The 27,924-nt window shown below is 44.2% G+C and overlaps 1 protein-coding gene across 1 annotated transcript; it reads left to right on the top strand.

Moving 5' to 3' along the window:
• The first annotated feature begins 80 nt into the window (after window positions 1-80).
• On the top strand, window positions 81-27,810 carry LOC127602608 (dynein axonemal heavy chain 10-like). The gene is made up of 77 exons (XM_052068842.1): window positions 81-391; window positions 465-562; window positions 640-745; window positions 817-932; window positions 1,024-1,234; window positions 1,577-1,965; window positions 2,091-2,281; window positions 2,358-2,556; window positions 2,635-2,829; window positions 2,925-3,095; window positions 3,644-3,820; window positions 3,921-4,079; window positions 4,159-4,328; window positions 4,404-4,555; window positions 4,644-4,808; window positions 4,900-5,107; window positions 5,189-5,345; window positions 5,447-5,923; window positions 6,026-6,184; window positions 6,290-6,406; window positions 6,533-6,635; window positions 6,726-6,904; window positions 7,002-7,213; window positions 7,514-7,670; window positions 7,758-7,991; window positions 8,067-8,189; window positions 8,261-8,494; window positions 8,594-8,817; window positions 8,902-9,171; window positions 9,274-9,457; window positions 9,531-9,665; window positions 9,779-9,931; window positions 10,029-10,217; window positions 10,350-10,496; window positions 10,849-11,040; window positions 11,178-11,296; window positions 11,388-11,546; window positions 11,676-11,811; window positions 11,902-12,024; window positions 12,102-12,233; window positions 12,352-12,568; window positions 12,703-12,822; window positions 12,911-13,056; window positions 13,133-13,285; window positions 13,386-13,646; window positions 13,727-13,899; window positions 13,991-14,084; window positions 14,276-14,443; window positions 14,528-14,716; window positions 15,136-15,307; window positions 15,409-15,612; window positions 15,687-15,767; window positions 16,713-16,910; window positions 16,974-17,135; window positions 17,207-17,381; window positions 17,518-17,699; window positions 17,798-17,934; window positions 18,017-18,234; window positions 18,312-18,533; window positions 18,609-18,756; window positions 22,257-22,536; window positions 22,603-22,832; window positions 22,930-23,203; window positions 23,276-23,380; window positions 23,455-23,609; window positions 23,697-23,851; window positions 23,962-24,142; window positions 24,852-25,052; window positions 25,168-25,377; window positions 25,454-25,549; window positions 25,637-25,808; window positions 25,884-26,015; window positions 26,103-26,314; window positions 26,388-26,555; window positions 26,639-26,819; window positions 26,897-27,042; window positions 27,122-27,810. Exons 1-77 carry the CDS (start codon window positions 166-168, stop codon window positions 27,266-27,268), a joined length of 13,713 nt encoding a protein of 4,570 aa, XP_051924802.1. The 5' UTR covers window positions 81-165; the 3' UTR covers window positions 27,269-27,810.
• Window positions 27,811-27,924: the final 114 nt, after the last annotated feature.

Genomic DNA, 27,924 nt, shown 5'->3' with positions numbered 1-27,924 from the left:
AGAAGCAGTAAGCTTTTCCGACCGCTGCGCCTTTCTCTTGTCTTGAAGCAGGAAGTCCTTCAGTTTGTTGGTTGCTGGGACGACGATTTACATGGCACTCATCCACTGCGTACGCGTACCAGAACTTGCCAAATTTACAATGTTAAGGAACATTAATTTGTAGTCATGGCTCACTACGATATACGCGTGGAATGGATACGACAACGAGTTCGTGCGCATTTCAATTTAAGCGATAACAAATGTTTTGACGAACTTCTGAATAGGAGAGATGGAAAAGAGGAGGAGGAACTTATTCGCTATTTAAATGTCGTTTCTGAAGAAAACACTGTGTCGTGTCTTCTCTTTATAAAAACTGTCCGAGAGGAGGAGATTGATGTTCAAATTCCACAGGGTGAGTTACATTTTTTTCATTACATTTTAATGTTTTCTTAAATATCCTCAATCTAATGTTACCATTGCACCAGTAACTCCAGAAAAGAGCAACTCCAGTGACTCTTTGGATCATGAAGAGGAATCGGTGACTCAAAGAGGAAATAGGACTCCTGAACAACCCATCAGACATGTGAGATTGAATAAAAGCACATTTTAAAAAAGCTGGTAAACATGATGCAATAAATAAATAAACCTGTGTGTTTTCAGACGATTCACAAACAAGTTTATCACACTGGGCTTCACATGGCTATGAACCAAGTTCCAGAGAGATTTGCCAAATCTCGAGTTTTATGTTTCCTCAGGACCACAAAGAGTAAGAGCAGCGTCAAGATGATTAAATTCTATTGGGGAAACCAATCCATTGTTATCCGTGTTCCATTTCAGAGACCATTGCAGAACCACTTGACATAATTGAAGCCAATCAGCTGATGCCCAAGTTCTTCGAAATCAGTTTGCATAATGGACACAACCTGCAGACACTGCAGAAAAAACTTGTACATGTAAGTGAGTCTCACAGTCACAGCCGTCAAGTTGACAGGGACTTGGAACAAATCTACCAAGACAAATGACAATTTATGTACTTTTTTTTAGATCTATATTCCATTAATGACTGCTCATCAGCTGAAGAAAACTAAGGCTGTCTGTCTGGCTGAAGCCGCTTCTCGATGTGAAGAATTCAGTGGTGGTAAAGAAAGCCCGACCAAGACAAGTGACCAAGCACCCATTCGTAATGAGTTACTCAACAGCACGCACACGTTTTTGGCTTTGGTCAATTCAACTATTCAACAGCTTAAAACTCAAGGTTTGTTTCTCACATTCTGTATGTCAATTTGCAGCTTTTAAATTTTGGAGGGGTTGTTTTTATTTTCCCAATGAAAAAAAACAACAACAAAATTTCTCTTGTTCGAGGTAATTATCAATACTTTTAGAAGTGAATTTTCCCAGACGGATTATTATAGGATTTGTCATTCTTTCTCGAATGGCAACAGATGTACTAAAAAGCAGTGACTGCAAATTTGAGACTGGTTCACAAAATATTGAAAATATGGAACAGTGAAAGCATACCACTTCCATTTTCCATCATTTCCATGTCAGTGTTGAGTAACTACTTGACTAAAATGTGTCTGTTCCATTTATATCGCAGATGACATTGCACTGAGCATCCCAGAGCTAGATCTGAAGCCAGATGTCAGTAACCTGCTGACCAATCCAGCAGTCGTAGAGACGTTGGAGCAGTGTGTGATGAATTGGCAGACTCAGCTTACTGACGTTATTGAGGAGCAAGAAAAAAAGAAGCCACAGACACCTAGTCCGATGGCAGAAATCGTTTTTTGGCAGGACCGCGTCTCCATCCTGACTGCTCTGAGAATGAGGCTTCATCAACCTGTGGTAAAAAAGATTCTGTTGGTACTGACCAAAGCAAAAGCAGGTGTGATTCCCACGATGGAGGCGACAGAGGCTCAACTTGTTAAATACTGCCTGGAGGCAGACGAAAATGTACGTTTCCTCCAAACACTGGAAAGGCATTTCAAGGTGAGTTACCGCTATAATGTGTTATCAAAATTTCGGGAAATATTTATGTGTTCAGAAAAGCAGGGGAAAAAAAATATTGACACGAAGAATATTAGAACTAACTCACCAAGGGTTTTCTGTCGTAGAATCTGGCCACAGGCGCAAATTTTAATGTGGTTCGGGAGACCATCCCATCACTTATGAACAGCCTACAAATTGTGTGGTTAATATCCAGCTACTATAACAAGAATGAACGCATGGTCCCTCTGATGGAGCGCATCGTTTGGCAACTGTCTGAGCGTGTGGCTCAAGTCATTGACATCCACGTGCTGTTCAAGTATGTGCATTTTATTAATACATGACATAACTATTCTGTTTTCTGTCATGAGATTCTGATTGTGTCACTTGGACAGAGATGAAAGAAAGGTGGCAAAATCCAAGGTGAATGATGCAAAGCAAGTTCTGGATTTGTGGAAGTCGTCCTACTTTGAAGTGCGTGCCGAAATTGAACAACGAGGCACTGGTAAACGTTGGGAGTTTGACACGAGAAAGCTCTTCGAGAAAACCGATTACATGGCTTCCATCTGCCAGGACTTGTACAATGTTTTACAGGTCAGCGTTCATATTCTTGTGTGAGCAAGGAACATGTAACAACAGCTCCATATTTAATATTTGTATTGGTTAATGCAGAGTTTGGACGAGTATTTCAACATCTTCAGCCCAGAGTTAAAAAGTGTGACTTTGGATCCAAAACGTTTTGATGAAATGCAGGCCAAAGTGGACAACCTTATCTCACCTTTTGAGGAAGTAACTTTTGATCCTTTCAATGTCTGCAAGATGAGCAGCTGGAAAATCATCATGCAAAACTTCAACAGCAGTGTTTTTGTAAGTTTGAAATTAACAGGCATTGTCACCGTAGGCTATACATGTTCATTTGGATTAATGCTGTTGTTCTGTACCGTGTATTTGTTTTTGATCAGGCAATGGAAAGGGAGGTGATTGCCTTTATTGACAAGTCTTTCACGTCACTGCGCTCTTCGACTGCTGCTTTTGGAATGCTTGTGAAGTACAAAGATATTCGGTCTAGACCAGCCATCAATAATCATTTGCTGAAGAAGACTAATGACCTTCTGGCTCAGTATTGCAAAGAGGTTTGTTAATGATCACTGGTCTTGCATATGTTTAGTAGCCATACTTAAAACATTGTAAGCAAGGCAAATTAGGAGACTACCAGTTCATGATTTTCAGTATAGTGTGTGACGCAAGCATCCACTAACACTCATCTGGGGTTGTGGGTCATGGGGGCAGCATCTCAAGCAGGGAAGCCCAAACTTCCTTGTCCCCAGCCACTTCGTCCAACTCTTCTCAGTCAGGGGGGGTCGTCAATGCTTTCCTGTGCCATTTGGGAGACATATTCTCCCAAATGGCACAATCTGAGCTTCCTCCCAGTGGGACATGCCCGGACCAACTCACCAGGGAGAGGTGTCCAAGACGCACTCTCGTCAGGTGCCTGCACCACCTCTGGCTCTGAGTCCCTCCCAAATGACCAAGCTTCTCACCCCGTCTCTTAGGGAGAGTCTGGACACCCTGTGGAACAAACTCATTTCCGCCACTTGTATCCATGACCTTGTTCTTTTGGTCACAACTCAGAGCTCAAATGTACAGTACAGCTGCCGATTAAGCATGATATTTTCTGTAGGTGGACATTGTGAATGAAATATTTGAGGACAATAAAAACAAACCAAAAATAAATAAGAATGAGCCCCCTGTGGCAGGCAGCATCAGATGGACACATTCCCTTTTTCACCATGTAAAAGAAGGAATGCTTCTTCTCCTGACAATGCCGGGTTTGTTGGAGAGTGAAATGGGAAAACTGGTGAGTTATTCAATTTTTGCACAGCTGTAGTGAGTCTGGTACTTGATATTCAATTTAGACAGAATTGAAGAATCATTCAAAACTCTCATACAACTCTTAGGCAAAAAACAAATACTTGGAAATGGCAAGAAAAATGAATGAGTATGCTGTTAAAAAGTATCGGTCATGGGTGTCTGATACTGAACGCCACTTGCCATTGTTACTGAAGACACCCATTTTGGCCATCATTGTGAATGAAAGCCATGTCCAGAGTGAGCTGGTACGTATCATCGTCATGACCTTGCACTGGTGTGACATTGCTATGTTGTATTTCTTGAGATTTATTTTGTATCATTTAGGTCATCCCCGCCAAGTCTGAAATCCATTTACAAAAGTATCGGCGATATTGTGCAAACTTTCCACCGGAGATCATGACAATAATTTCAGAGACAAAAAACTTGATTTCAATGTCCTTTTCTGTGCCTGAGGTTGCTCAAAACGTGACTCTACAGGAGCTCAACTTCATAAGGTAGTCATACTCACCAAGGCCTAGAAAATACCACAAAAAACACACTGTAAATTCTGCTTTTCATATTCGACACAGGTACAGTAATGAGCTACGCAAGCTTGTCAGCAGCTACAACTCTACAGTCGATAGTCTGAGTGATGCAAAGATCACTATGTTGTCTCAAATCATCAAAAGGGTTGAAACGCTGTTGTTGTCAGGATGCAAGAGACTGAACTGGAGTTCCTTAGGTATGATGCTAAAATTATGCTTTGACATGTTGTTCCAGAAAAAAAAATCTCTGTGACATGAAACTAATGCCCTTATGTTTAAATTTAGCAATTGCAGATTTCATCAATGAGGCCAATCAGGAGCTCTCAAAGTTTGAGTCAATTGTCAGTCAAATAGAGAACAATGAGTTCGATATTGAAGCTAAGTTGCAATCCATCACGATGGCAGTCCTCCTGAAATGCCCTGCTCCAGACAAGATGGACCTTTTACCAAGTATATTCAACAAAAATGCTCACATTTGTAATCAAATGTAATACATCGCTCCAATGATGATTTTATTGTATCTTTTTTTCTTTTATCTCAGGTGTCAGGGAGTTTTGTGAATGTGTTGATAGAGAGCAGTTCAAGACAGTGAATTTGTTGAAAAGCAAATACGCTGACATTGGACCTGTCATCTCAAAGGTGGAACACTTGATCATGGAAACAAACACTGGCAAGTGTACCAATATGTCAAGTTATTATGCATTCTGGGAATGCAAGGTGCACGAGGCTCTCATTAGCATGGTGCAGAGGTAATGTCCTGTAAAGCAGGACCAATTATCAACCACAAGGACCAGCTCTTGAACAAGATTTGTGTTGTTTGCCACATTCAGGAACATCAAGGCTTTCAATGCTGCGCTGATGGGGAGCGACCCTCTCTTCCGTATCGATGCCATCCTCTCTGCCCCCAAGATTTTGTTGCAGCCTAAAATAAATGAGATCTACCAGTTACTTATGCAGCGTATCCGAGATTGTGTTGAGTCCACCAAAGTAGGACAGTTATTTCCTCTTCTGTGAGCCGTCGCAGATTTTGGGCCGGGGATGTGCATCACTGTGTTTGAAATCTGTTCACCTCCATGTTTGTGTTCCAGGAATTTGAGCGCTGGATGAATGGAACCTGCATTGAGTGCCCACCACAGCATGTAGATGGTGATGACTTGGTGACTTTTAGCTTCCATGAAGAAGTGTGTCATCATCCTCAAATCAATGAAAGTGCACTTGCAGTATCCGAGAACATTCAGCGGTTGTTGCTTTCTGTCGACCAGCACCTTAACCATTGGAAACAGTACCAGGCTCTATGGGAAAGGGACAAAGCCACAGTGTGTGAAAAGTTTGCTGCCAAAAATCCATCATGTGTCATGTATGATAAGAGGCTTCAGTTTTATGATCACATACATCAAAAGGTGCTTGTAGAGCCTTTGTTTCAGAATGTACACATTGTCCAACTAAACCTGGAGCCACTGTGCCGGACTGTGCAGGAGATGTCAGGGTACTGGATCACTTCACTGGGGAGATTGCTCAACAAATCTGCCAAAGATGAACTCTTCAACTTAAAAGATGACCTCATGGTAACATGCATGCGTGCATGCATCCCTATACATGAGTCAGAAATGTGAACAACTTTTTTAAAACCAATTTTAATCATCCTTTTGATCATTTGTGTTCCGTAGCAACTTTCTGAGAAGCTGAAACAGAGTCCTGACACTTTTGAGAACTTGAAGAATGTCCTTGGGACTGTGTCAAACATTCGAGACATGTCTCTTAATGTCGAGTTGTGCATCACCGATATCCAGGAAAGATACCGAACGCTGGCGATGTACAAAGTGGAGGTATTGTTGTTCAGCTTTTAATTTGTGTTGGTGGGTTTTTTTGTGTGAAATAAGACATTCGGTCAATATTTTTCAGAACATTTGAGACTTTTTTTTTATGTGTAGGTTGAAAAAGCCGAACTGGAACTCGTAGAAAATATTAACCAGATTTGGAGTGACCTTTTTGCAGAATCCAGACAGGTGGATCTGAGTCTGACAGATGTAAAGATATCATTCAAAGAGGTGAGAACAACATCAGAGCGTTAACTACACATCACGTCACATAAAAAAACAACAAAAAATAAAGCCATAACATTAGAGATACACTGCTTCAGTTCTGTCTTTTCCAATCACCTGTTGTACATAAAGACTGCCAAAAAGATGGCAGAAGACTTTCAAGAGGAGTTGTCCCTCTTTTTTGAAAGTTTTAACATGCATGGTCCCGGAGCTGTTGGAAATGATCTAGAAAAAGGTATTTATTCTTTTGAAATCCGTAACCAGAAAAATGATAATAAATATTATTGAATGGCAGTGCATTGAACCATCTTGTTTTTCGTTGTAGGACTATCACTAATGGACTCGAATGAAGCAGAGCTTGCCAAAATGGTGGCCGGACGGCAGGAGCTAGCTAATGCTGAGAAGCTATTGGACCTTCCCGTCCTTGCGTATCCAGAGATTGTCAGCATACAAAAAGACATGAATGGTTTAAGGCAGATTTATGATATCTTCCGTGATCAAAAGGTCAGGTTTAAATCACAAAAATACTGTGACACATCAGATTTATTTTTTTTGGGCGGGGGGACTCATCATTTCTTTGGATGCTGATATTGTTTATCAGGTTGCAAAGGCCAAGTGGTCTCAGACTTTGTGGGTGGACTTAGATATCCACTTGCTTCAGGATGGTGTTGAATTATTTGTCCAAAATTTGAGGAAGCTGCCCAAAGATGTGCGAGCCTTGCCTGTGGCCTGCTTTGTTGAGGGCAGAATGATGGAATTCAGAGATTCTCTTCCTTTTCTACTGGACCTGAAGAATGAAGCCCTCAGAGAAAGGTCTGTCCTCAAGTGACCCCCCCCCAAAATGTTCTCCTTCACTTTGTGATGTGATTCATCATGTAGCGACGAATCACACAGAATACTTTTATCCGTTCATTTCCTGTCACTTGTGCTGTGTAAAGCTAGGGCTTCCCATTCCCATGGTGAATGCTGATCAGGTTTCAGTTCTACCCCTCTCTTCGTGTCAAATTGTCTTTTTTAATATTCTAATTTTCTCTTTCTTTATATGACCAATTGAAAATGTTTATGTGTGTTTTTACTTGATATATACCGGTATGTTTATTCTTGGTGCAACAGACACTGGAAACAATTGATGAAAAGGACTGGCACAAGCTTTGAGATGAACAGATGCAGCTTTACTCTGGAGAACATGTTTGCCATGGATCTTCATAAGCATGCCGGTGTGATCAATGACATTGTCACTTCGGCTGTCAAAGAGCTTGGTATTGAAAAGGTGAGCCTTTGGTCTTGATAAATCATCTTGAATTCGAGGTAGATGAAACAAATACCGTAGGTAAGAATGTCTGTGTGTGCCTCTAAGGGTGTGAAGGAGGTGGTGGAAACCTGGGAAAACATGAAATTCATTGTCCAACCCTACCGCAAAGGCACCCAGCAACAGTGTTGCATCTTGGGTGCAGTGGATGAGATCTTGTCTAATGTGGACAACGATGCCATGAATTTGCAGAGCATGGCAGGGAGCCGTTTTGTTGGACCTTTCTTGAGCACCATACAACAATGGGAGAAAGACCTGTCTCTTATCAGTGAGACGATAGAGGTCAGACAATGGGGCCAATACTTGAACGCTTGGGCCGAATTTGAACATAATAAAGAAAAACAATGTTTTGCACAGATTTGGTTGCTGGTACAACGGAAATGGATATACTTGGAGAGCATTTTCATTGGTGGTGATATTTCCTCACAGTTACCAGAGGAAGCCAAGAAATTTGGCATCATTGACAAAAAGTTTAAAGAAGTAAGTCTTGTTCAAACATTAAGATAATTGATAACTGAAATGTAAATGACATTATATTAATTATTGTGTAGATAATGAATGAAGCACAGAGGAACCCAAACATAAAGCACTGTTGCCTGGTTCCCAACCGGCTAATGGACCTGCAGACCCTCAGTGACAACCTAGAAAGGTGCCAGAAAAGTCTCAACGACTACCTAGATTCGAAGCGGGATGCATTCCCACGCTTCTTCTTCATCTCTGATGATGAACTGCTCAGCATTTTGGGGAGTAGTCATCACGACTGTGTGCAGGAACACATGATAAAGGTAAGAGTGTTATTATCACCCAGAGCGTGTACTTTGTCAAGGTCGGTCACATCAGATATGTCAAACGTGTTTGACACTATTTTGCCTTTGTTCCACTAGATGTACGACAATATCGCATCCCTGCGTTTTGATGCGGAGAGCAGTGGGGAAACCTCAGCAGGAGCTATGGTATCTGCTGAGGGCGAAGTGATGGAGTTTCAAAAGCCCGTCCAGATCAAAGGAAGGGTGGAGGAATGGATGACTGGAGTCCTACACGAGATGAGGAGAACGAATCGACTCATCACCAAGGAGGCGATCTTTCGCTACTGTGAAGACAGAGGCAGGTGTGTGTGTGGATTGGAAAACAGGTTTATCTCTCTCTGTCTGTGAGTAAAAAGTTTCCCACCATGAGTCTCCTTGCCACTCAGGGTGGACTGGATGTTGCTGTACCAGGGCATGGTGGTACTGGCTGCAAATCAAGTGTGGTGGACATGGGAGGTGGAGGATGTTTTTAGCAACTTGAAGAAAGGAGATCAATATGCTCTCAAGAACTGTGCGAAGAAAATGCACCAACAGATTGATGAGTTAGTGTCACGAATAACGCAGCCTATGAAGAAAAATGACAGACGGAAGATCAACACTGTCCTTATCATAGATGTCCATGCAAGAGACATTGTAGACGGCATTCTCTTGAATAGGTACAGCTCTCATAGTTTTGAGCTCTGCTACTGTCAAACATTGTAGCCTCTGGAACGCACAAGATGTGTGAAGGTGACCAAGTCTCGTTACTGTCCCTGCAGTGTAACCAATGCTGAAGAGTTTGCGTGGGAAAGCCAATTGAGATTCTACTGGGTCCAAGGGGAAGACAATCTCGTTGTACGTCAGTGCAGTGCATCTTTTTTTTATGGCTACGAATACATGGGGTTGAACGGTCGCTTGGTTATAACTCCTCTGACCGACCGGATCTACCTCACGATCACACAGGTTTGTGAGTACAGTACTGACAACTCTTGTAGCAAGTACACAGTTGTTGATATGGCTTGTGTTTGTGGTGAAGGCTCTCTCCATGTTCCTGGGTGGAGCTCCTGCTGGGCCAGCCGGTACTGGAAAGACAGAGTCAACCAAAGATCTGGCCAAAGCTTTGGGCCTGCTCTGTGTGGTTACCAACTGTGGGGAAGGCATGGACTACATGGTAGCTAATCTGGCAAACAGTAGTGATGATTGTATTACCTTCATAAATCGAATTGCACGTATTGAGACTTTTTTGGTGTGTATTCCTGAATCATTATCTTCCTTGTTGTGTAGGCTGTGGGCAAGATCCTCTCTGGCTTGGCCCAATGTGGAGCTTGGGGCTGCTTTGATGAATTCAACCGCATTGATGCCTCAGTGCTTTCAGTTATCTCTTCCCAAATCCAAACCATCCGCAATGCTCTCATTCTGCATCTTAAAATATTTAACGTAAGTCTCAGCTGCATTATTATGCATGCTCAGTTCTATTTCAGACGATTGTTCCCTTGGACTTTCGCTGCCTACCACCATGTCATTTTTGCATCAGTTTGAAGGTCATGAGATTACACTGGATAGCCGAATTGGGATTTTCATCACCATGAACCCGGGCTACGCAGGGCGCACAGAGCTGCCCGAATCAGTCAAAGCTCTCTTCAGGCCCGTGGTGGTGATTGTGCCTGACTTGCAACAAATTTGTGAGATCATGCTCTTTTCTGAGGGATTCCTCATGGCCAAGGTGAGTAGGTGACCCAAATGTAGGCCTCGGGATTAGGGGTAGAACGAGACTACAAATTTCAACTGCAACGCATTTAATTCCACATATTCTCTTGGACAGCTGAAAACTTCTCTCGACCCTTGTCTCATTTAGATCCTTGCAAAGAAGATGACTGTGCTATACAAATTGGCCCGAGAGCAGCTATCCAAGCAGTCTCATTATGACTTTGGCCTGCGAGCTTTGAAATCTGTCCTCGTGATGGCAGGAGAACTGAAGAGGGGCTCACCAGACATCACTGAGGTAAAACCATCAGGTGTAATCATGACAAAAAATAACAAATTAATTATTTCTGAAGAATGTGTATCTTCAATGACAACCTCATCCACTAGTGTGGAAATGTGAATGGTAGCTACAATACAGTTAATGAATACACTGCATTAACTCGAACACACCAGATGTTACATTACAATTCCACACACTTAAAAATTGTGTTTTAAGATTACCGTACCTAAAATAATTTACCGGCAATTAAGTTTTCCTCCCTGCAACATTGTCGGTAGTTTTTATGCAGTCATGCACTTTGGGCACCATTTGGTGTAGATAAAGCACTACTGGATACTCCATTTACCATGTATCTTTCTATTTTTTGAAGGATGTGGTATTGATGCGAACCTTGAGGGACATGAATCTACCAAAGTTTGTGTTTGAGGATGTGCCCCTGTTCCTCGGGCTCATCTCAGACCTGTTTCCGGGTCTGGAATGCCCTCGCGTTGGTTATCCTAACTTCACTGATGCTGTCGAAGAGGTCCTGCAAGAGAACAAGTACATTTTGTTGCCTGTCCAGGTATGTCGCGTTATTTACATTGTCATATTCTTCTGGGTTTGTATGCATCTGAAACACGTCTCATTTTCAGCAACAGATAATAAATTTTAGTTGAGTCTTCTAAAACCTCAGACACACTAATGCGTCTGTGCTTCCAGGTGGATAAAGTGCTGCAGATGTACGAAACAATGATGGTACGGCATACAACTATGTTAGTGGGCCCAACAAGTGGAGGGAAATCGGTTGTAATCAGCACATTATGCCAAGCACAAACCAAGTCAGTGTCACTTCAGATAACCAAATTTGAATCTGCTGTTCGGTTGTTGCATGTACTATATGTGATCCTGTGATTGGTCGCTCACCACCAGACTGGGATTGCACACCAAGTTATATCCCCTGAACCCCAAAGCTGTGAGTGTCATTGAACTTTATGGTATTCTGCATCCTGACACTCGAGACTGGACTGATGGGGTCTTATCCAACATCTTCCGTGACATCAACAAGCCTACCGACAAACAAGAGAGGAGGTAAGACCGAAACTGTATTACATACAGTTAAGGTAATAAAGTACAATCCACTAAAATATACTAAATATTAGACAAAAGAAATACTAATGTAAGCTTGTGCACAATGAACATATTTACTTCAACTCACAGATATATCCTTTTTGATGGGGATGTGGATGCTCTCTGGGTTGAGAACATGAATTCGGTAATGGACGACAACAAGCTCCTTACTCTGGCTAATGGAGAACGAATTCGTTTACAAGGTCACTGTGCGCTGCTGTTTGAGGTCTGTATGTATTTACGGATGTCATTGATACATATGCTCTATTTTTTTAATACGATGCAATGTTTTGTTTTGTTATTCTCATGATTGCAGGTTGGAGATCTGCAGTATGCTTCCCCTGCTACTGTCTCCCGCTGTGGAATGGTTTTTGTGGATCCCAAAAACTTGCGTTACACCCCATACTGGCAGAAATGGTTAAAAACCAGACCCGTCAAAGTAGAGCATCCTCATTGAATCGGAAATGTAGTCTTCGCACTTGTTGTTGTCTTTTGTAACTTGAATCATTTTTTTAGGAACAAGAAGAACTTGATAAACTTTTTGAAAAGTACGTGCACACCTTGATTGACATGATTGTGGAAGGTATTGTTGATGGGAAACAAGGGCAGAAACTGAAGACTGTTGTCCCGCAGACTGATCTAAATATGGTAGGATGTGTGACGTGTTCTCCTGAAACATTTGTTGCTTAACTTATGCAGGAAAGTGAGGACCATCTGTGATCCAGACAGCTGATGGCGATTCATATTGTGTTGGTTATATGTTCAGGTGTCCCAGCTCTGCATGACCCTTGATGCCCTACTTGAAAATGAGAACCAAAGTGCAGATGTGTTGGAGTGTTACTTCTTGGAAGCGCTGTACTGCTCTCTTGGGGCAACACTGGTGGATGATGGAAGAGAAAAATTTGATGATTTAATCAAAAGGATTTCTAGCTTAACCACTGTGTGCAATGAAAAAAAAATGGCTGGACCTGGAGAGATCCCAGGTAAACGAATTTGGACGTACCTTTTTTAATAATTGCTATTTGCTTATTTTAAACAAGTTCAGAATAATTGAACTAGATTTTGCATGGAATCAAATCCATTGTCGATATTGATGATGATTTGATCATTTCTTCAGGGTTCTTGCCCACTCTCTTTGATTTTCATTTCTGTGGAACACAGCTGAAGTGGGTTCCCTGGAGTTATCTGGTCCCGAAATACATTCATAATCATGAAATTAAATTTAATGACATTCTGGGTAAGACCGTCATGTATAATTGACTGCATTGAAGTGATTTTAACCAAACAAGCTTTCTCCTGTTTATATTTCAAATGTTTGGCCCAAGTCCCAACTGTGGATACCACAAAAACGAGCTGGATCTTGGAACAGATGGTTAAGGTAAAGAGGTCTGTTCTTTTGGTTGGAAACCCCGGGACCTCTAAAACAGCCACTGTTCATAACTTTTTGAAGAACCAAAATGGAGAAAAAAATGTGAGTTCCCCAGCCAGGCATTGTAACATTTAAAACTGCCTTAGCTGGTTTGCATTTTGTTAATATTTTCCAACAGATTACTTTGACCATCAACCTTTCATCGAGGACAACATCAATGGACCTCCAGAAAAATTTAGAGGCCAATATAGAGAAAAGGACCAAAGATTTATATGGTCCTCCAGTGGGCAAAAGATTATTGATCTATATAGATGACATGAATATGCCAATGGTATCTGCAGCTCATCTGGATTTGGATACATTTTTACTTGACTGTTATCAGTTAAATTTCATGAGTATGTCGTTTGGCTGTATTTTTCCATCTTGTCCAGGTGGATAGCTATGGCACACAGCAGCCAATTGCACTGCTGAAGCTCTTATTGGACAGAGGGGGCCTTTATGACAGAGGAAAGGAGCTCACCTACAAAACCCTCAAAGACCTTGGCTTCATTGCTGCCATGGGGAAGGCCGGAGGTGGGAGGAACGAGGTGGATCCCCGCTTCCTTTCCCTCTTCAGTGTCTTCAGTATTCCTTTCCCTGCTGTAGAGTCTCTCCACCTGATCTACTCCTCCATTATCAAAGGCCACACCAAAGTAAATATCTTTTCAGAACGGCTATTGCTGGTCTCCATGCGTGTCGTGTCATGTATAATTCATTTGACTGACTATTTTAGCACTTTGAGGATGCGGTACAGAACGTTTGTGATAAAGTCACCTTGTGCACACTGGAACTATACAACAGCCTTGTCAAAGAACTTCCACCGACTCCAGCAAAATTCCACTACATCTTTACCCTGAGAGACCTATCGAGGGTCTACAATGGCCTCACCCTCACTCAGCCTCACAGGTTTGATCAAGGCAATTCATTCTCTTGACAGATATTACAATGTGTTTTGTATGTGTGTGCACTTATGCTTGACCTCATTCCACCAAAACAGATTTTTGACGGTCTCTCTATTTGTACGGGTTTGGCGAAATGAGTGTTTGAGGATTTTTCACGACAGACTCGTTGATGAAAAAGACAAAAAAATGGTAAAAACTCAGTTTTCAGTTGTGTTCACTATCATAATATGAATCGTGTGTGTGTGTGTAGACACACACACACACACACACTGACAATACACTTACTGCACAGGTGCTTTCATCTGTTAACCAAGCTACAATTTATGAAATAATATCGCTTTCAAGATTTAATTACACCAATGGATTTATTTGTTCCTCAGGTTCAAAGTCTTATTAAGAACTTAGTTGAGGTGCATTTCAAGCCATGCCTAGAGGATGTTATGAGAGACCCAGTTCTTTTTGGAGACTACAGGGCAGCTCTGAGCAAGACAGAACCAAGAGTATATGAGGACTTGCTGGATTATGAAGCTTCTAAAGCCCTATTTCAGGTATAGTGATGTTATGATCAATCGAGTTCTCCTTTTGCTTAGAAATTGAACAGAAGTTGGAAAGACCATTTCTGTATCCTGTAGGAGATTCTAGAGGAATACAATGATAGAATGTCGAGGATGAATCTTGTGCTGTTTGATGACGCCCTGGAACATCTGACTCGAGTGCACCGCATCATCCGCATTGATCGAGGTCATGCTCTGCTTGTGGGTGTGGGAGGCTCAGGCAAACAGTCCATCACCAAGCTTGCTGCCTTCGCTGCTGACTATGAGGTTGTAAAACAAAGTTACATTACATCCTACCATTTATAGACTTGAAGCGGTTGCCAAAATAACCTAAATCTATTCAAGATCTACAAATTCCTATTCCAATGAATTTGGGATGTTGGGTAAAATGTTAATAAGAAGGGTATACAATGATTTGAAAATTATTTTTACCCTAGTCTTAAAAAAATGGTGTGTTGAATTTCCTCAAATTTATTACATGAAGTGATTACACAAAATAAAATCATCTGGATCCAGATACATTTTTAAGGTAGATGTTTCGTCTACTTTAACAATGTACCCGGATCCAGATGATTTTATATCATACAACCGCTTGTCTAAAATTCATTGAAATTGGGGTTTGTATTTTAAATGACATCTTAAAATCCTAATAGCAGGCTTTTTTTTTGTCATTGATGACCCCTCAGGTGTTTGAGATAACCCTCAGCAGAGGATATTGCAAATCAAACTTTTATGAAGATTTGAAAAAATTATATTTGAAGCTGGGCATCGAAAATAAGAAGACTGTGTTTCTCTTTACTGATGCTGATGTTGCAGAAGAAAGTTTTCTGGAACTCATAAACAACATGCTTACATCAGGTTGGACAAACTGCAACTTGTGATTTCCTTCTTGATACTAAATTTAGTTCCCAAATTAAACAAGTGACCTGTTGTCCTGGAATCATCCTGTCTTCTGCCAGGTATTGTTCCTGCACTGTTTCCTGATGATGAGAAAGAAGCGGTCCTCAACCAGCTTCGTGAAGAGGCTCTCAAAATGGGACCCGGTCCTTCTAAAGACAGTGTGTGGCAGTATTTTGTCAATAAAAGTGCCAGCAACCTCCACATAGTTTTAGGCATGTCTCCTGTTGGAGATACCCTGAGAACACGCTGCAGAAACTTTCCAGGTAAAACTGAAACATTTTGAGTTTGGTCTTATTTTGTATTTAATATCATATAATTTCCTTCATGTATTTTTCAGGACTGATGAACAACACTGTGATTGACTGGTACTTATCATGGCCTCCACAAGCATTACGTGCTGTAGCTGAGTTTTTCCTAGGTTCGTAGCACACATATTCATACATTATGGAATCTGTTTGTCTCAGAAACCGAACATGCTTAAATTGAGCTCCCGACTCAATTCCATGTTTGGAATTGTATCTTCCTTCAGTGGCCACACCATGACTTTTTCTCCCCTTATATCCATAGTTTCTAAAAAGCACTAATGACATGCCGCATTGTCTTGAGACTAATTAAGAAAAATGAGAATAATTTTACTGTGGAACTGACTTTTTTTTTAAACCATACCAGGGAATGGTCCGTTAGAAATTCCACACATTTTCCTGAGGATATTTTTATTTTTCTACAGGGTAAAGGGGCGGGGGGCGACCATCTAATTTCTCAAAACATAACTTAGCCACCTCCGAGTTGCGCAACCTCCCACAACCACATCCATCTGGGCCATCCAAATTAGTCTGCTTTTTCACAGCTGCTTTTTTAATAGTCTCCTAGTCAGTAGTCACACGCAAAATGTTGAAAAGTACGAATGATTTTCTTGAATTTACTGTTTATTGTGTATGTTAAATCGCTCCATGTACAGCACTTTGTATGCAGCGATGGCTGTTCGAAAGTGCTCTATAAATACTGTTGACTTGTTGACTTGACTTATTCTGCATGGAAAAAAATGAATTGCTGAATAATATAGAGCAGCTTTGTTAGATATTTTTTGTTAATTAGGCTTTACTGTGAAATCGCTCTAATATTTACATCAGATAGTAGAAACTAATATTTCATTTCAATTCTACAGTACATGCATAATAATTTGGACAGTGTTGAATATTTGAGAGAATGACTTTGCATCAATAAGAATATTTAATCAGAATCCTTCATAATGAATGGCTTCGGACAAGTCGGACAAGTCTATTTGTCCCACACTACATTGGATTGTAATGTGTGCATGATTATCATATTGCAGCTGCGATGTTGTGCTTTGTCATTTGTGCAGGTGAAAGTGAAATGATTCCAAGGGAACATGCTCAAGCTGTGACAGAGCATGTCTGCTTGGTCCATAAGTCGGTTGGCAACTACAGTACGCTGTTCCAGCAAAAACTTAGACGTTCTAACTATGTCACCCCAAAGAACTATTTGGACTTCATTAACACATATTTGAAACTCCTGCAGGAAAAGGACCAGTATATTCTTGGTAAGAGGATGGAAAACATTTTCACAGTGGAAAGGTGACAACAAATTTGTTTATGGGTTCCAGCGCAGTGCAAACATCTTGAGGGGGGGTTGGACAAGTTAAAGGAAGCCAGTGTACAACTGGATGAGCTAAACATCAAACTGGCAGAGCAGAAGGTGGTTCTCGCGGAGAAGTCTGCAGCCTGTGAGACCATGCTGTTCGAGATTGCCTCGAGCACCACAGTGGGTCAGTGAAAACCTGCAACTCAGTACTTACATACTAATGTACTGTTGATAACAGTGGACTTTCCCTTTTAGCCGAGGAGAAAAAGACACTAGCGCAAGACAAAGCCAAAGAGATTGAAGAGCAAAATAAAGTGATTGCTGTTGAAAAGTTAGAAGCTGAAACATCCCTGGCTGAAGCTCTGCCAGCATTAGAAGCAGCTCGCATTGCCTTGCAAGACCTTGATAAATCTGATGTCACTGAGATCAGGTGAACTTTTTTTCATTCTGACTTGCAGGATTACTTGTTGTCCAAATAAACAATTGATCGACATACTAATAATAGACTGTACCCGAATGGCAAGCTTATCCAGCTATTTGGTTTTTTCTGGTCCCTCTTCATGCAGATCCTTTGCAAAACCACCCAAGCAGGTGCAGGTGGTGTGTGAATGTATCCTGGTGCTGTGTAAAAAAAAGGAAATTAGCTGGCAAGCTGCGAAGGCGATGATGTCAGAACCTGGCTTTCTGCGTTCACTGATGGAGATGGACTGTGATGCCATCGGTGCCAACCAGGTCAAGACTGTCAAGGGTAGATTGAGAACAATATCAGTGACGAGAATAAAAAAAAATTGCACTGCTGACTATGCCGTCTGCTGCTTTGATTTCCTTGTGTGTTCCATTTTGCAGGCTTCCTGAAGAACCTTGGGACCAGCCTTGAGGAAATGCAAGCCATCAGCAAAGCAGGTTCAGGAATGTTCAAATTTGTGGAGGCTGTCGTTGGTTACTGTGAAGTTGCCAGGGAGATAAAGCCCAAAAGGGACAAAGTAATGTGAAGCAAGTGAAGAGAATTGTGGTGGTGTGTTTGCTTAGAAGCAAGGCAGAAACGATTGTGGCTGGTGTTTACAGGTCGCGCTCCTTGAAAGGAACTTCTTTGAGAGTAAGAGGGAGCTGGAGCTCATTCAAAGTGAACTCAGTGATATCCAGAGAGAGCTGATGGCTCTCAGAGACAAATATCAAATTGCTATTGGGGAGAAACAGAAACTACAAGAGGAGGCTGAGCTGATGGAGAGAAGACTCATAGCTGCTGACAAACTTATCTCGGGCCTGAGCTCTGAGAATGTGAGGTGAGATGACAACGAAACAGAACTCCATGAGTGATGCACGCTTGTTTTTTATTCAATGATGTGGTTGCTATTTTCAGGTGGGCACACGATTTAGAGGATTTGAAACAACGGCGTGTGCGTCTCCTCGGAGACTGTCTACTCTCTGCTGCCTTCTTGAGCTACGAGGGAGCCTTCAGCTGGGACTTCAGGAATGAGATGGTGTACCAAACGTGGGTTGACGACGTAAAGGAGAGATGCATTCCCTTGAGCCAGCCGTTTAAAGTGGACAACTTATTAACAGATGAGGTGGAAATCAGCAGGTGAGATGGTTGAAAAGAACCTGTTGTGGTCTTCATGTTGGCTGGCCATCCCACTGACCACATGGGAATTTCCAGGTGGGGGTCAGAGGGTTTGCCTCCAGATGAGTTGTCAGTGCAGAATGGAATCCTTACAACAAGAGGCAGCCGTTTCCCCATGTGTATTGACCCTCAACAACAAGCCCTGAACTGGATTAAGAAGAAGGAGGCAAGCAATAACCTCAAGGTACAAGAAAAAAAAGTCTCATACTGTGACATGTGGTGCATTGTCCATCCATCCATCCATCCATCCATCATCTACCGCTTATCCGGGGCCGGGTCGCGGGGGCAACAGCTTTAGCAGGGAAGCCCAGACTTCCCTCTCCCTAGCTACTTCTTCCAGCTCTCCCCGGGGGATCCCGAGGCGTTCCCAGGCCAGCTGGGTGACATAGTCTCTCCAGCGTGTCCTGGGTCTTCCTCTGGGTCTCCTCCCGGTGGGACATGACCGGAACACCTCACCGGGGAGGCGCTCAGGAGGCATCCGAATCAGATGCCCAAGCCATCTCATCTGGCTCCTCTCGATGTGGAGGAGAAGCGGCTCGACTCTGAGCCCCTCCCGGATGACCGAGCTTCTAACCTTATCTCTAAGGGAGAGCCCGGACACCCTGCGAAGAAAACTCATTTCAGCCGCTTGTATCCGGGATCTCGTTCTTTCGGTCACGACCCATAGCTCGTGACCATAGGTGAGGGTTGGGACGAAGATCGACCGGTAAATTGAGAGCTTCGCCTTTTGGCTCAGCTCCTTCTTCACCACGACAGACCGATACAACGTCCGCATCACAGCAGACGCTGCACCGATCCGCCTGTCGATCTCCCGCTCCCTCCTACCCCCACTCGTGAACAAGACCCCAAGATACTTGAACTCCTCCACTTGGGGTAAGATCTCCTCCCCGACCCGGAGGGGGCACTCCACCCTTTTCCGACTGAGGACCATGGTTTCAGATTTGGAGGTGCTGATTTTCATCCCAACCGCTTCACACTCGGCTGCGAAACGCTCCAGTGAGAGTTGGAGAGCCCCGTTTGAAGGAGCCAACAGCACCACATCATCTGCAAAAAGCAGGGATGAAATACTGAGGCCCCCAAAACGGACCCCCTCAACGCTTCGGCTGCGCCTAGAAATTCTGTCCATAAAGGTTATGAACAGAATCGGCGACAAAGGGCAGCCTTGGCGGAGTCCTACCTCCACTGGAAACGATTCCGACTTACTGCCGGCAATGCGAACCAAACTCTGACATCGGTGGTATAGTGACCGAACAGCCCGTATCAGGGGGTTCGGTACCCCATACCCACGAAGCACCCCCCACAGAACTCCCCGAGGGACACGGTCAAACGCCTTCTCCAAGTCCACAAAACACATGTAGACTGGTTGGGCGAATTCCCACATACCCTCAAGGACCCTGCTAAGGGTGTAGAGCTGGTCCACTGTTCCACGGCCGGGACGAAAACCACACTGCTCCTCTTCAATCTGAGGATCGACTTCCTGACGGACCCTCCTCTCCAGCACCCCTGAATAGACCTTACCAGGGAGGCTGAGGAGTGTGATCCCTCTGTAGTTGGAACACACCCTCCGGTCCCCCTTTTTAAAAAGAGGGACTACCACCCCGGTCTGCCAATCCAGAGGCACTCTCCCTGTTGTCCACGCGATGTTGCAGAGGCGTGTCAACCAGGACAGCCCCACAACATCCAGAGCCTTGAGGAACTCCGGGCGGATCTCATCCACCCCTGGGGCCTTGCCACCGAGGAGCTTTTTAACCACATCGGTGACTTCAACCACAGAGATAGGAGAGCCCACCTCAGAGCCCCCGGGCTCTGCTTCCTCCAAGGAAGGCGTGTTGGTGGAGTTGAGGAGGTCTTCGAAGTACTCTGCCCACCGGTTCACAACGTCCCGAGTCGAAGTCAGCAGCGCCCCATCCCCACTGTACACAGTGTTAGTGGTGCACTGCTTCCCCCTCCTGAGACGTCGGATGGTGGACCAGAATTTCCTCGAAGCCGTCCGGAAGTCGGCTTCCATGGCCTCACCGAACTCTTCCCACGCTCGGGTTTTTGCCTCGGCGACCACCGAAGCCGCGGCCCGCTTGGCCAATCGATACCCGTCAGCTGCCTCTGGGGTCCCACAGGCCATAAAGGCTCGATAGGACTCCTTCTTCAGCTTGACGGCATCCCTTACTGCTGGTGTCCACCAGCGAGTACGGGGGTTGCCGCCACGACAGGCACCAACCACCTTACGGCCACAACTCAGATTGGCCGCCTCAACAATAGAGGCACGGAACACGGTCCACTCGGGCTCAATGTCCCCCGCCTCCCCCGGAACATGGGAAAAGCTCTGTCGGAGGTGGGAGTTGAAACTCCTTCTGACAGGGGATTCCGCCAGACGCTCCCAACAAACCCTCACTATACGTTTGGGTCTGCCAGGACGGACCGGCATCTTCCCCCACCATCGGAGCCTACTCACCACCAGGTGGTGATCAGTTGACAGCTCCGCCCCTCTCTTCACCCGAGTGTCCAGAACATGCGGCCGCAAATCCGATGATACAACAACAAAGTCGATCATCGAACTGTGACCTAAGGTGTCCTGGTGCCAAGTGCACATATGGACACCCTTATGTTTGAACAAGGTGTTCGTTATGGACAATCCGTGACGAGCACAGAAGTCCAATAACAAAACACCACTCGGGTTTTGATCGGGGGGGCCGTTCCTCCCAATCACGCCCCTCCAGGTCTCACTGTCATTGCCCACGTGAGCATTGAAGTCCCCCAGCAGAACAAGGGAGTCCCCAGCAGGAGTACTCTCCAGCACACCCTCCAAGGACTCCAAAAAGGGTGGGTATGCTGAGCTGCTGTTTGGTGCATATGCACAAACAACAGTCAGGACCCGTCCCCCCACCCGCAGGCGGAGGGAGGCAACCCTCTCGTCTACCGGTGTGAACCCCAATGTACAGGCACTGAGCCGGGGGGCAATGAGTATGCCCACACCTGCTCTGCGCCTCTCACCGTGAGCAACTCCAGAGTGGAAGAGAGTCCAACCCCTCTCGAGAGAACTGGTACCGGAACCCAGGCTGTGTGTGGAGGCAAGTCCGACTATATCCAGTCGGAAATTCTCTGCCTCACACACCAGCTCGGGCTCCTTCCCTGCCAGAGAGGTGACATTCCATGTCCCAAGAGCTAGCTTCTGCAGCCGAGGATCGGACCGCCAGGGTCCCCGCCTTTGGCTGCCGCCCAGCTCACATTGCACCCGACCCCTTTGGCCCCTCTCATGGGTGGTGAGCCCATGGGAAGGGGGACCCACGTTGCCTCTTCGGGCTGTGCCCGGCCGGGCCCCATGGGTGTAGGCCCGGCCACCAGGCGCTTGCCAACGAGCCCCACCTCCAGGCCTGGCTCCAGAGGGGGGCCCCGGTGACCCGCGTCCGGGCAAGGGAAACCTTGGTCCATATATTTTGTTCATCATAAGGGGTCTTTGAGCCGTGCTTTGTCTGGCCCCTCACCTAGAACCTGTTTGCCATGGGTGACCCTGCCAGGGGCATAAAGCCCCAGACAACTTAGCTTCTAGGATCATTGGGACACACAAACCCCTCCACCACGGTAAGGTGACGGACTCACGGAGGGGAGTCAATGTGGTGCATTGTTCCTTTTCATAATTTCCACAAAAAGCCCCCAAGATGAAAACAGTTCAAGCTCTTTTGTCCACAGATCTCCTCCTTCAATGATCCCGATTTCCTGAAACACCTTGAGATGGCCATTAAATACGGGTTCCCGTTCCTTTTCCAAGATGTCGATGAGTACATTGACCCCGTGATTGACAATGTCCTGGAGAAGAATTTGAAAGGAGCAGAAGGCAGGCAGGTTGTCATGCTAGGTGACAAAGAGGTGGACTTTGATCCCAACTTCCGACTTTACCTCAACACTAAACTGGGAAACCCCAAATTTTCCCCCTCTGTGTTTGGAAAAGCCATGGTTATCAATTATACCGGTAAGACCGTTTCCTGTGCGTTCTGTCCTGGGCTAGGACTTTTCTCACCCATCATATTACACGCAGTGACCCTTAAGGGCCTGGAGGACCAATTGCTCAGTGTTATCATGGGCTTTGAGAAGAAGGAGCTGGAAGAGCAGCGGGAGTTTTTGATCCAGGAGACGAGCGACAATAAGAAGCTGCTGAAGAACCTCGGTGACACCCTGTTAAGGGAGCTGGCCACGTCTACCGGCAACATGTTGGATAACACAGAGCTGGTCTACACTTTGGAGGAAACAAAGTCAAAATCCAGTGAGGTCAGTTTGCCAAACGCCAAGTGTGGGTGGAGAACAACACTTGGAATGTCACGTTTCAAGTGAGTCTTATTCTACTTTCTACTTATGTGATCATCAGGTGTTTGAGAAGCTTAAGTTGGCTGTGACGACATCCGTGGACATTGACGTGCTCCGAAACGGCTACCGACCAGCTGCCAAGCGCGGTGCTATTTTATTCTTTGCATTGACAGAAATGGCTCTGGTAAACAGCATGTACCAGTATTCTCTCGCCTCGTATCTGGAAGTCTTTGACTTTTCCCTGCGTAAGTCTCCACAAAGTCCTGCTCTGCCCTCAAGACTGAATAACATCATGAACAGTCTGACATATAACATATATAAGTATGGCTGCACCGGTAAGCCACATCTGTTTCACATTAACTCTTTTTAAAAATTCATACAATAATCAGGGATGATTCTTTTCACAGGTCTGTTTGAGAAACACAAGCTTCTCTTCTCGTTCATCATCACCATCAAGATTGAGCAGTCAGAAGGTCGAGTACCTCAGGAGGAACTGGAATTTTTCATCAAAGGTGACATAATTAACATAAGGTTACAGTACTTCACAGTGAGCACTCACGGCAGACTGTCTTTCTCTTGTGCAAAGGTAATCTGTCTTTGGAAAAGAGTTTTTACAAAAAGACTTGTAACTGGCTTCCTGATTCTGGATGGGAAGATGTTGTGAAACTATCTGAACTTTTTCCTGAGAAGTTTGAATCTTTGCCTGATGATATGAGTAGAAATTCATCAGACTGGCAATCAGTAAGTTGTGGCTCTTAATAAATGACATAAATCACGAGCTGTCATTCACCTACTCAACTGTCTGACTTTCTTTGTGTTTCTTCCCAGTGGTATGACCTTGATGCGCCGGAACAGGCTCCGCTGCCAATGAAATATGATGACAAGCTGACAGACTTTCAGAAGCTGCTCTTGCTGCGCTGTTTTCGTGTTGACAGAATTTACAGAGGCATCAATGACTACGTCACTCTCACCATGGGCGAGAGGTGTCTATCTGTTTCATTTCTTCAAAAAAATTCAATCCGACTATATTTATGCTGTTTCAACCGAAGTGACATTCTTGTTCATGAAATATGTTTCATATCTTTCTTCACAGATATGTTCAACCTCCTGTGATCAGTGTTGATGTTATTTATGAGCAGAGCACACAGTTCTCCCCTATTGTCTTCATCCTGAGCCCTGGTTCTGACCCTGGCGCTGACCTCATGAAACTGGCTGACAGGACTGGCTTTCGGGGCAAGTTCAAGTTCCTTGCTATGGGCCAAGGGCAAGAGAAGGTACCATGGTTATATTTTCTCTTCTTTTTATCACTCAGAGAAGGCCTTACTGTATATGAAATAGGTGAGAATGGCTATCTCACAATGCAAAACATAATATGAAATTTTATGGCTGGACCTCTTTTACCTCCCAGATCATCCTTTCCAGTCCTTGTGTAAGACATTTGACGATCAGCTGGTTCAGAGATTATGAACCTCCTGTGTTATCCCTGTAAAACAGGCTGGTTTCCAAGAGCATCGTGTCAATATAAGAATACGACAGAACATGTCAGAACATTCAGAAAACACGTCTTTACCAAAATAAAGACCAAACAAATCTGACAGCGGTTAGACTTGAAGCAGCGTAAATGGGAACAGGAAAAAGGGGGGAAACAAAGAAAAGGCTTGAACAACCGAGACGAAGCAAGTAACTATCACCAAAATAAAATAACATAACCGTTAAAACTGCGAACCAAATTCACAACATGAAGTGACGTAGATCGCAATCAATATTGGAACTAAGAAGGGATCGGGAATCATGAAGATGATTACTCTTCATTCTCAGCAAATATTAAATAATCGAACATGCACCTTATTTCCAGTTTTTGGCCAAAGTGTCATGTCAGCAATGTCAGAACTCTTCAAATTTAATCTCGAGAGGTAAAAAAGTATGTGAAATACCCTCTCAAACCTCCCACCAACCCCATACCCTCCCGCCCCACCCTACAAGGTTGCATTACACCTTCTGGAGCTGGCAGCGGCTCGCGGTCAGTGGCTGATGCTCCAGAACTGCCACGTGCTGGTGAAATGGCTGAAAGATTTGGAGAAGTGCATCGAGAGGGTCACCAAACCTCACCCCAATTTTCGCCTTTGGTTGACCACCAACCCGATTGATGACTTTCCCATTGGTATTCTTCAAAAATCTCTTAAGGTGGCATTCCCGCTGTCTATGCTTTTCGTAATATCTGAAACACGAACTGGCTTCAATGGTCCTTTCCCTAATTGGTTGCTCCTCAGTGATGCCTTTCTGTTGCCATGCGCTGCAGGTTGTCACTGAGGCTCCAAATGGTCTCAAGCTCAACATGAGAGCCACCTACTCGAAAATCTCCCACGAGACTATGACTGGATGCCCACACCCTGCCTTCCGCAGCCTGGTCTATGTGCTGTCTTTCTTCCATGCCGTGGTGCAAGAGAGGCGCAAGTATGGCAAAATTGGATGGAACGTCCCTTATGACTTTAGCGAATCAGACTTCTTGGTAAGTGGCACGAAGAAGTCTTTGGACCCATCTGGTCTGTGTCGAGTTACCTCTGTGCTGCAACTGTGCTCAACAGGTGTGTTTGGAGATCTTGAACACCTACCTGACCAAAGCTCATAACCAAAAGGAGAGCAACATCCCCTGGGGCAGTATTAAGTACCTTGTAGGCGAGGTTAGGCAAAGCTTGAATACATCATACTGTATTCCTTTTTTCATAGATATTAATTGTGCTGTAAATTCACATACACACATTCCACAGGTGATGTATGGTGGACGAGTCATAGATAGTTTTGACCGCAGGATCCTAAATGTCTACATGGATGAGTACTTTGGAGACTTCCTCTTTTATGACTTTTGCCGCTTTCACTTCTTCAAAAACAATGAGGTAGACTACAGGATTCCTCTAAATGGACCCACGGATGTTTATATTGGTCAGTTTTTAATTACCTGCTTACCTTCCTATAAATAGTTTACTGTTATCCTTCATAACTTAGCATTGGTTACAGATGAGATTGAGTCTCTGCCATTGGCAAACACCCCCGAGGTGATGGGTCTTCATTCCAATGCAGAGATAGGATACTACACACAAGCAGCTAAAGACATGTGGTTGCATCTCATCGACCTCCAACCACAGACGGGTATGTAGTCACGGTTGTGTTCTTCCATATGCCTCAGCTGTTTTCTGAGGTGCTTTGCCGCTTCACAACCACTTTCCTCTGCTTCAGGAGAGTCTGGTGGAGGCATCAGCAGGGATGAGTACATCACTCAGGTCGCCCAGGACATTCAGAGCAAGCTGCCAGCATTATTTGACCTGGATGTTATCCGCAAGCAATTTGGCACGGATATCTCCCCTACATCAGTGGTGCTCCTTCAAGAACTGGAGCGCTTCAACAAGCTAGTGGTCCGTATGAAGCGGTCTCTGGCTGAGCTGCAGAGGGTGAGAAAGCGGGACACACCGTTGTTGTGTCCTTCATAGACTTACTTTGGTTTTTATTGCACGGTGTGTGTAGGCCTTGGTCGGTGAGGTGGGTATGAGCAGTGAGCTGGACGAAGTTGCCCGGGCCCTTTTTAATGGTCAGATCCCTGCTATTTGGAAGAAGTTAGCACCTGACACCCTCAAGTCTCTAGGCAACTGGATTATACATTTCAAGAGGCGATTTGAGCAATATAAATCATGGGTGAGGAATGTTGTGCATGACATAACGCACATTTGTGTTATACACCCTTTTATTTTATTTTTTACAATTTTGTTTGTTAAAAGGTGGATACAGCAGAGCCAAAGGTCATGTGGTTGTCAGGACTCCACATCCCAGAATCCTACCTGACTGCCCTCATTCAAGCTGCATGCAGAAAAAATGGTTGGCCTCTGGATCTTTCCACACTTTACACTGAGGTGACCCGCTACTGTGAAGTGGAAGAAGTCAGTGACAGACATGCGCAGGGTAATTAACTCAAACCCTTTGGATCGCGTGTCCCTCATCAAATTGTAGAGGTTCATTCTTAGGAGTTTTACTTGCAGGTTTCTTTGTGTCTGGTTTGTACCTGGAAGGAGCAGACTGGGACATGGAAATGGGCTGCCTGGTGAAGAGTAAACCAAAAGTTCTTGCAGTTCAACTGCCTATTCTCAGAGTCATACCCATAGAGACCCAACGTCTCAGGTTACAGGTATGGATCACAGTCCATGTTGTGTGTGTCAATTCATTTGTTGTTTTCCCAATAAATGTTTGTGTGTTTTTCTTCACAGAATACTTTGCGGACACCAGTGTATACTACATCATTACGGAGAAATGCAATGGGTGTGGGTTTGGTTTTTGAGGCTAATTTGTTCACCAATGAGCACCTCTCCCACTGGGTGCTTCAGGGTGTCTGTTTAGCCCTCAATGCTGACTAAAAACTATTATCATCATCAATGTTCCCTCGAAGCTGTGCATGTGAGCAAACTGCTCTCACTCTCAGCGCGCATGGTGACGCTGGTGCACACCATGCACACACACATTACATTTCCACACTCATCCCTTTATTTTTCACCCCTGTTTTAAACAGAACACTCCTCCTCTCCCACTTAGTTTACAGTTTTAGTAATGTGACCGGAGGTACATTCAGTTATTCTGTTCTTGAATAACGAGGTCCAATGCAAAATGAAAGCGTTCTGCCTAAAAAAACATTTTTGCAGGTTTGATTGAGACTCTCAAATTTAAAAGCACTTCATGAAGAAAATCTTTCTCGTTTCAGTTGCATACCTTTTCTGTTTCAGTTGTAGTTTGCAGTTCGATCTGTGTACTGTACCGCACAACATTGTGGCGTATTTAAATAAGAGGCTGATACACGTGTTTAATGTTTTGTCTTACAAATCGGGAGTTGCATACACATCAAAACCGAAGAGGGAATGGTAACGCTATTACAATGAAGGAATACAAACAGTATACAAATAATTACAGTGGTTAATACACCACAAAATGTATTATTATTATTATTATTACATGTATCGACCATTCTATCCCGGTTCCGGCTTGGTTTATGTAAGAGAACCTGCACACTCCGTCCACC

The sequence above is a fragment of the Hippocampus zosterae genome, chromosome 6 (genome assembly GCF_025434085.1).
Source record: "Hippocampus zosterae strain Florida chromosome 6, ASM2543408v3, whole genome shotgun sequence".
Lineage (NCBI taxonomy): Eukaryota > Metazoa > Chordata > Actinopteri > Syngnathiformes > Syngnathidae > Hippocampus > Hippocampus zosterae.
The sequence above is the reverse complement of the archived record's forward strand: the minus strand, read 5'-3'. Positions and strand labels throughout refer to the sequence as shown.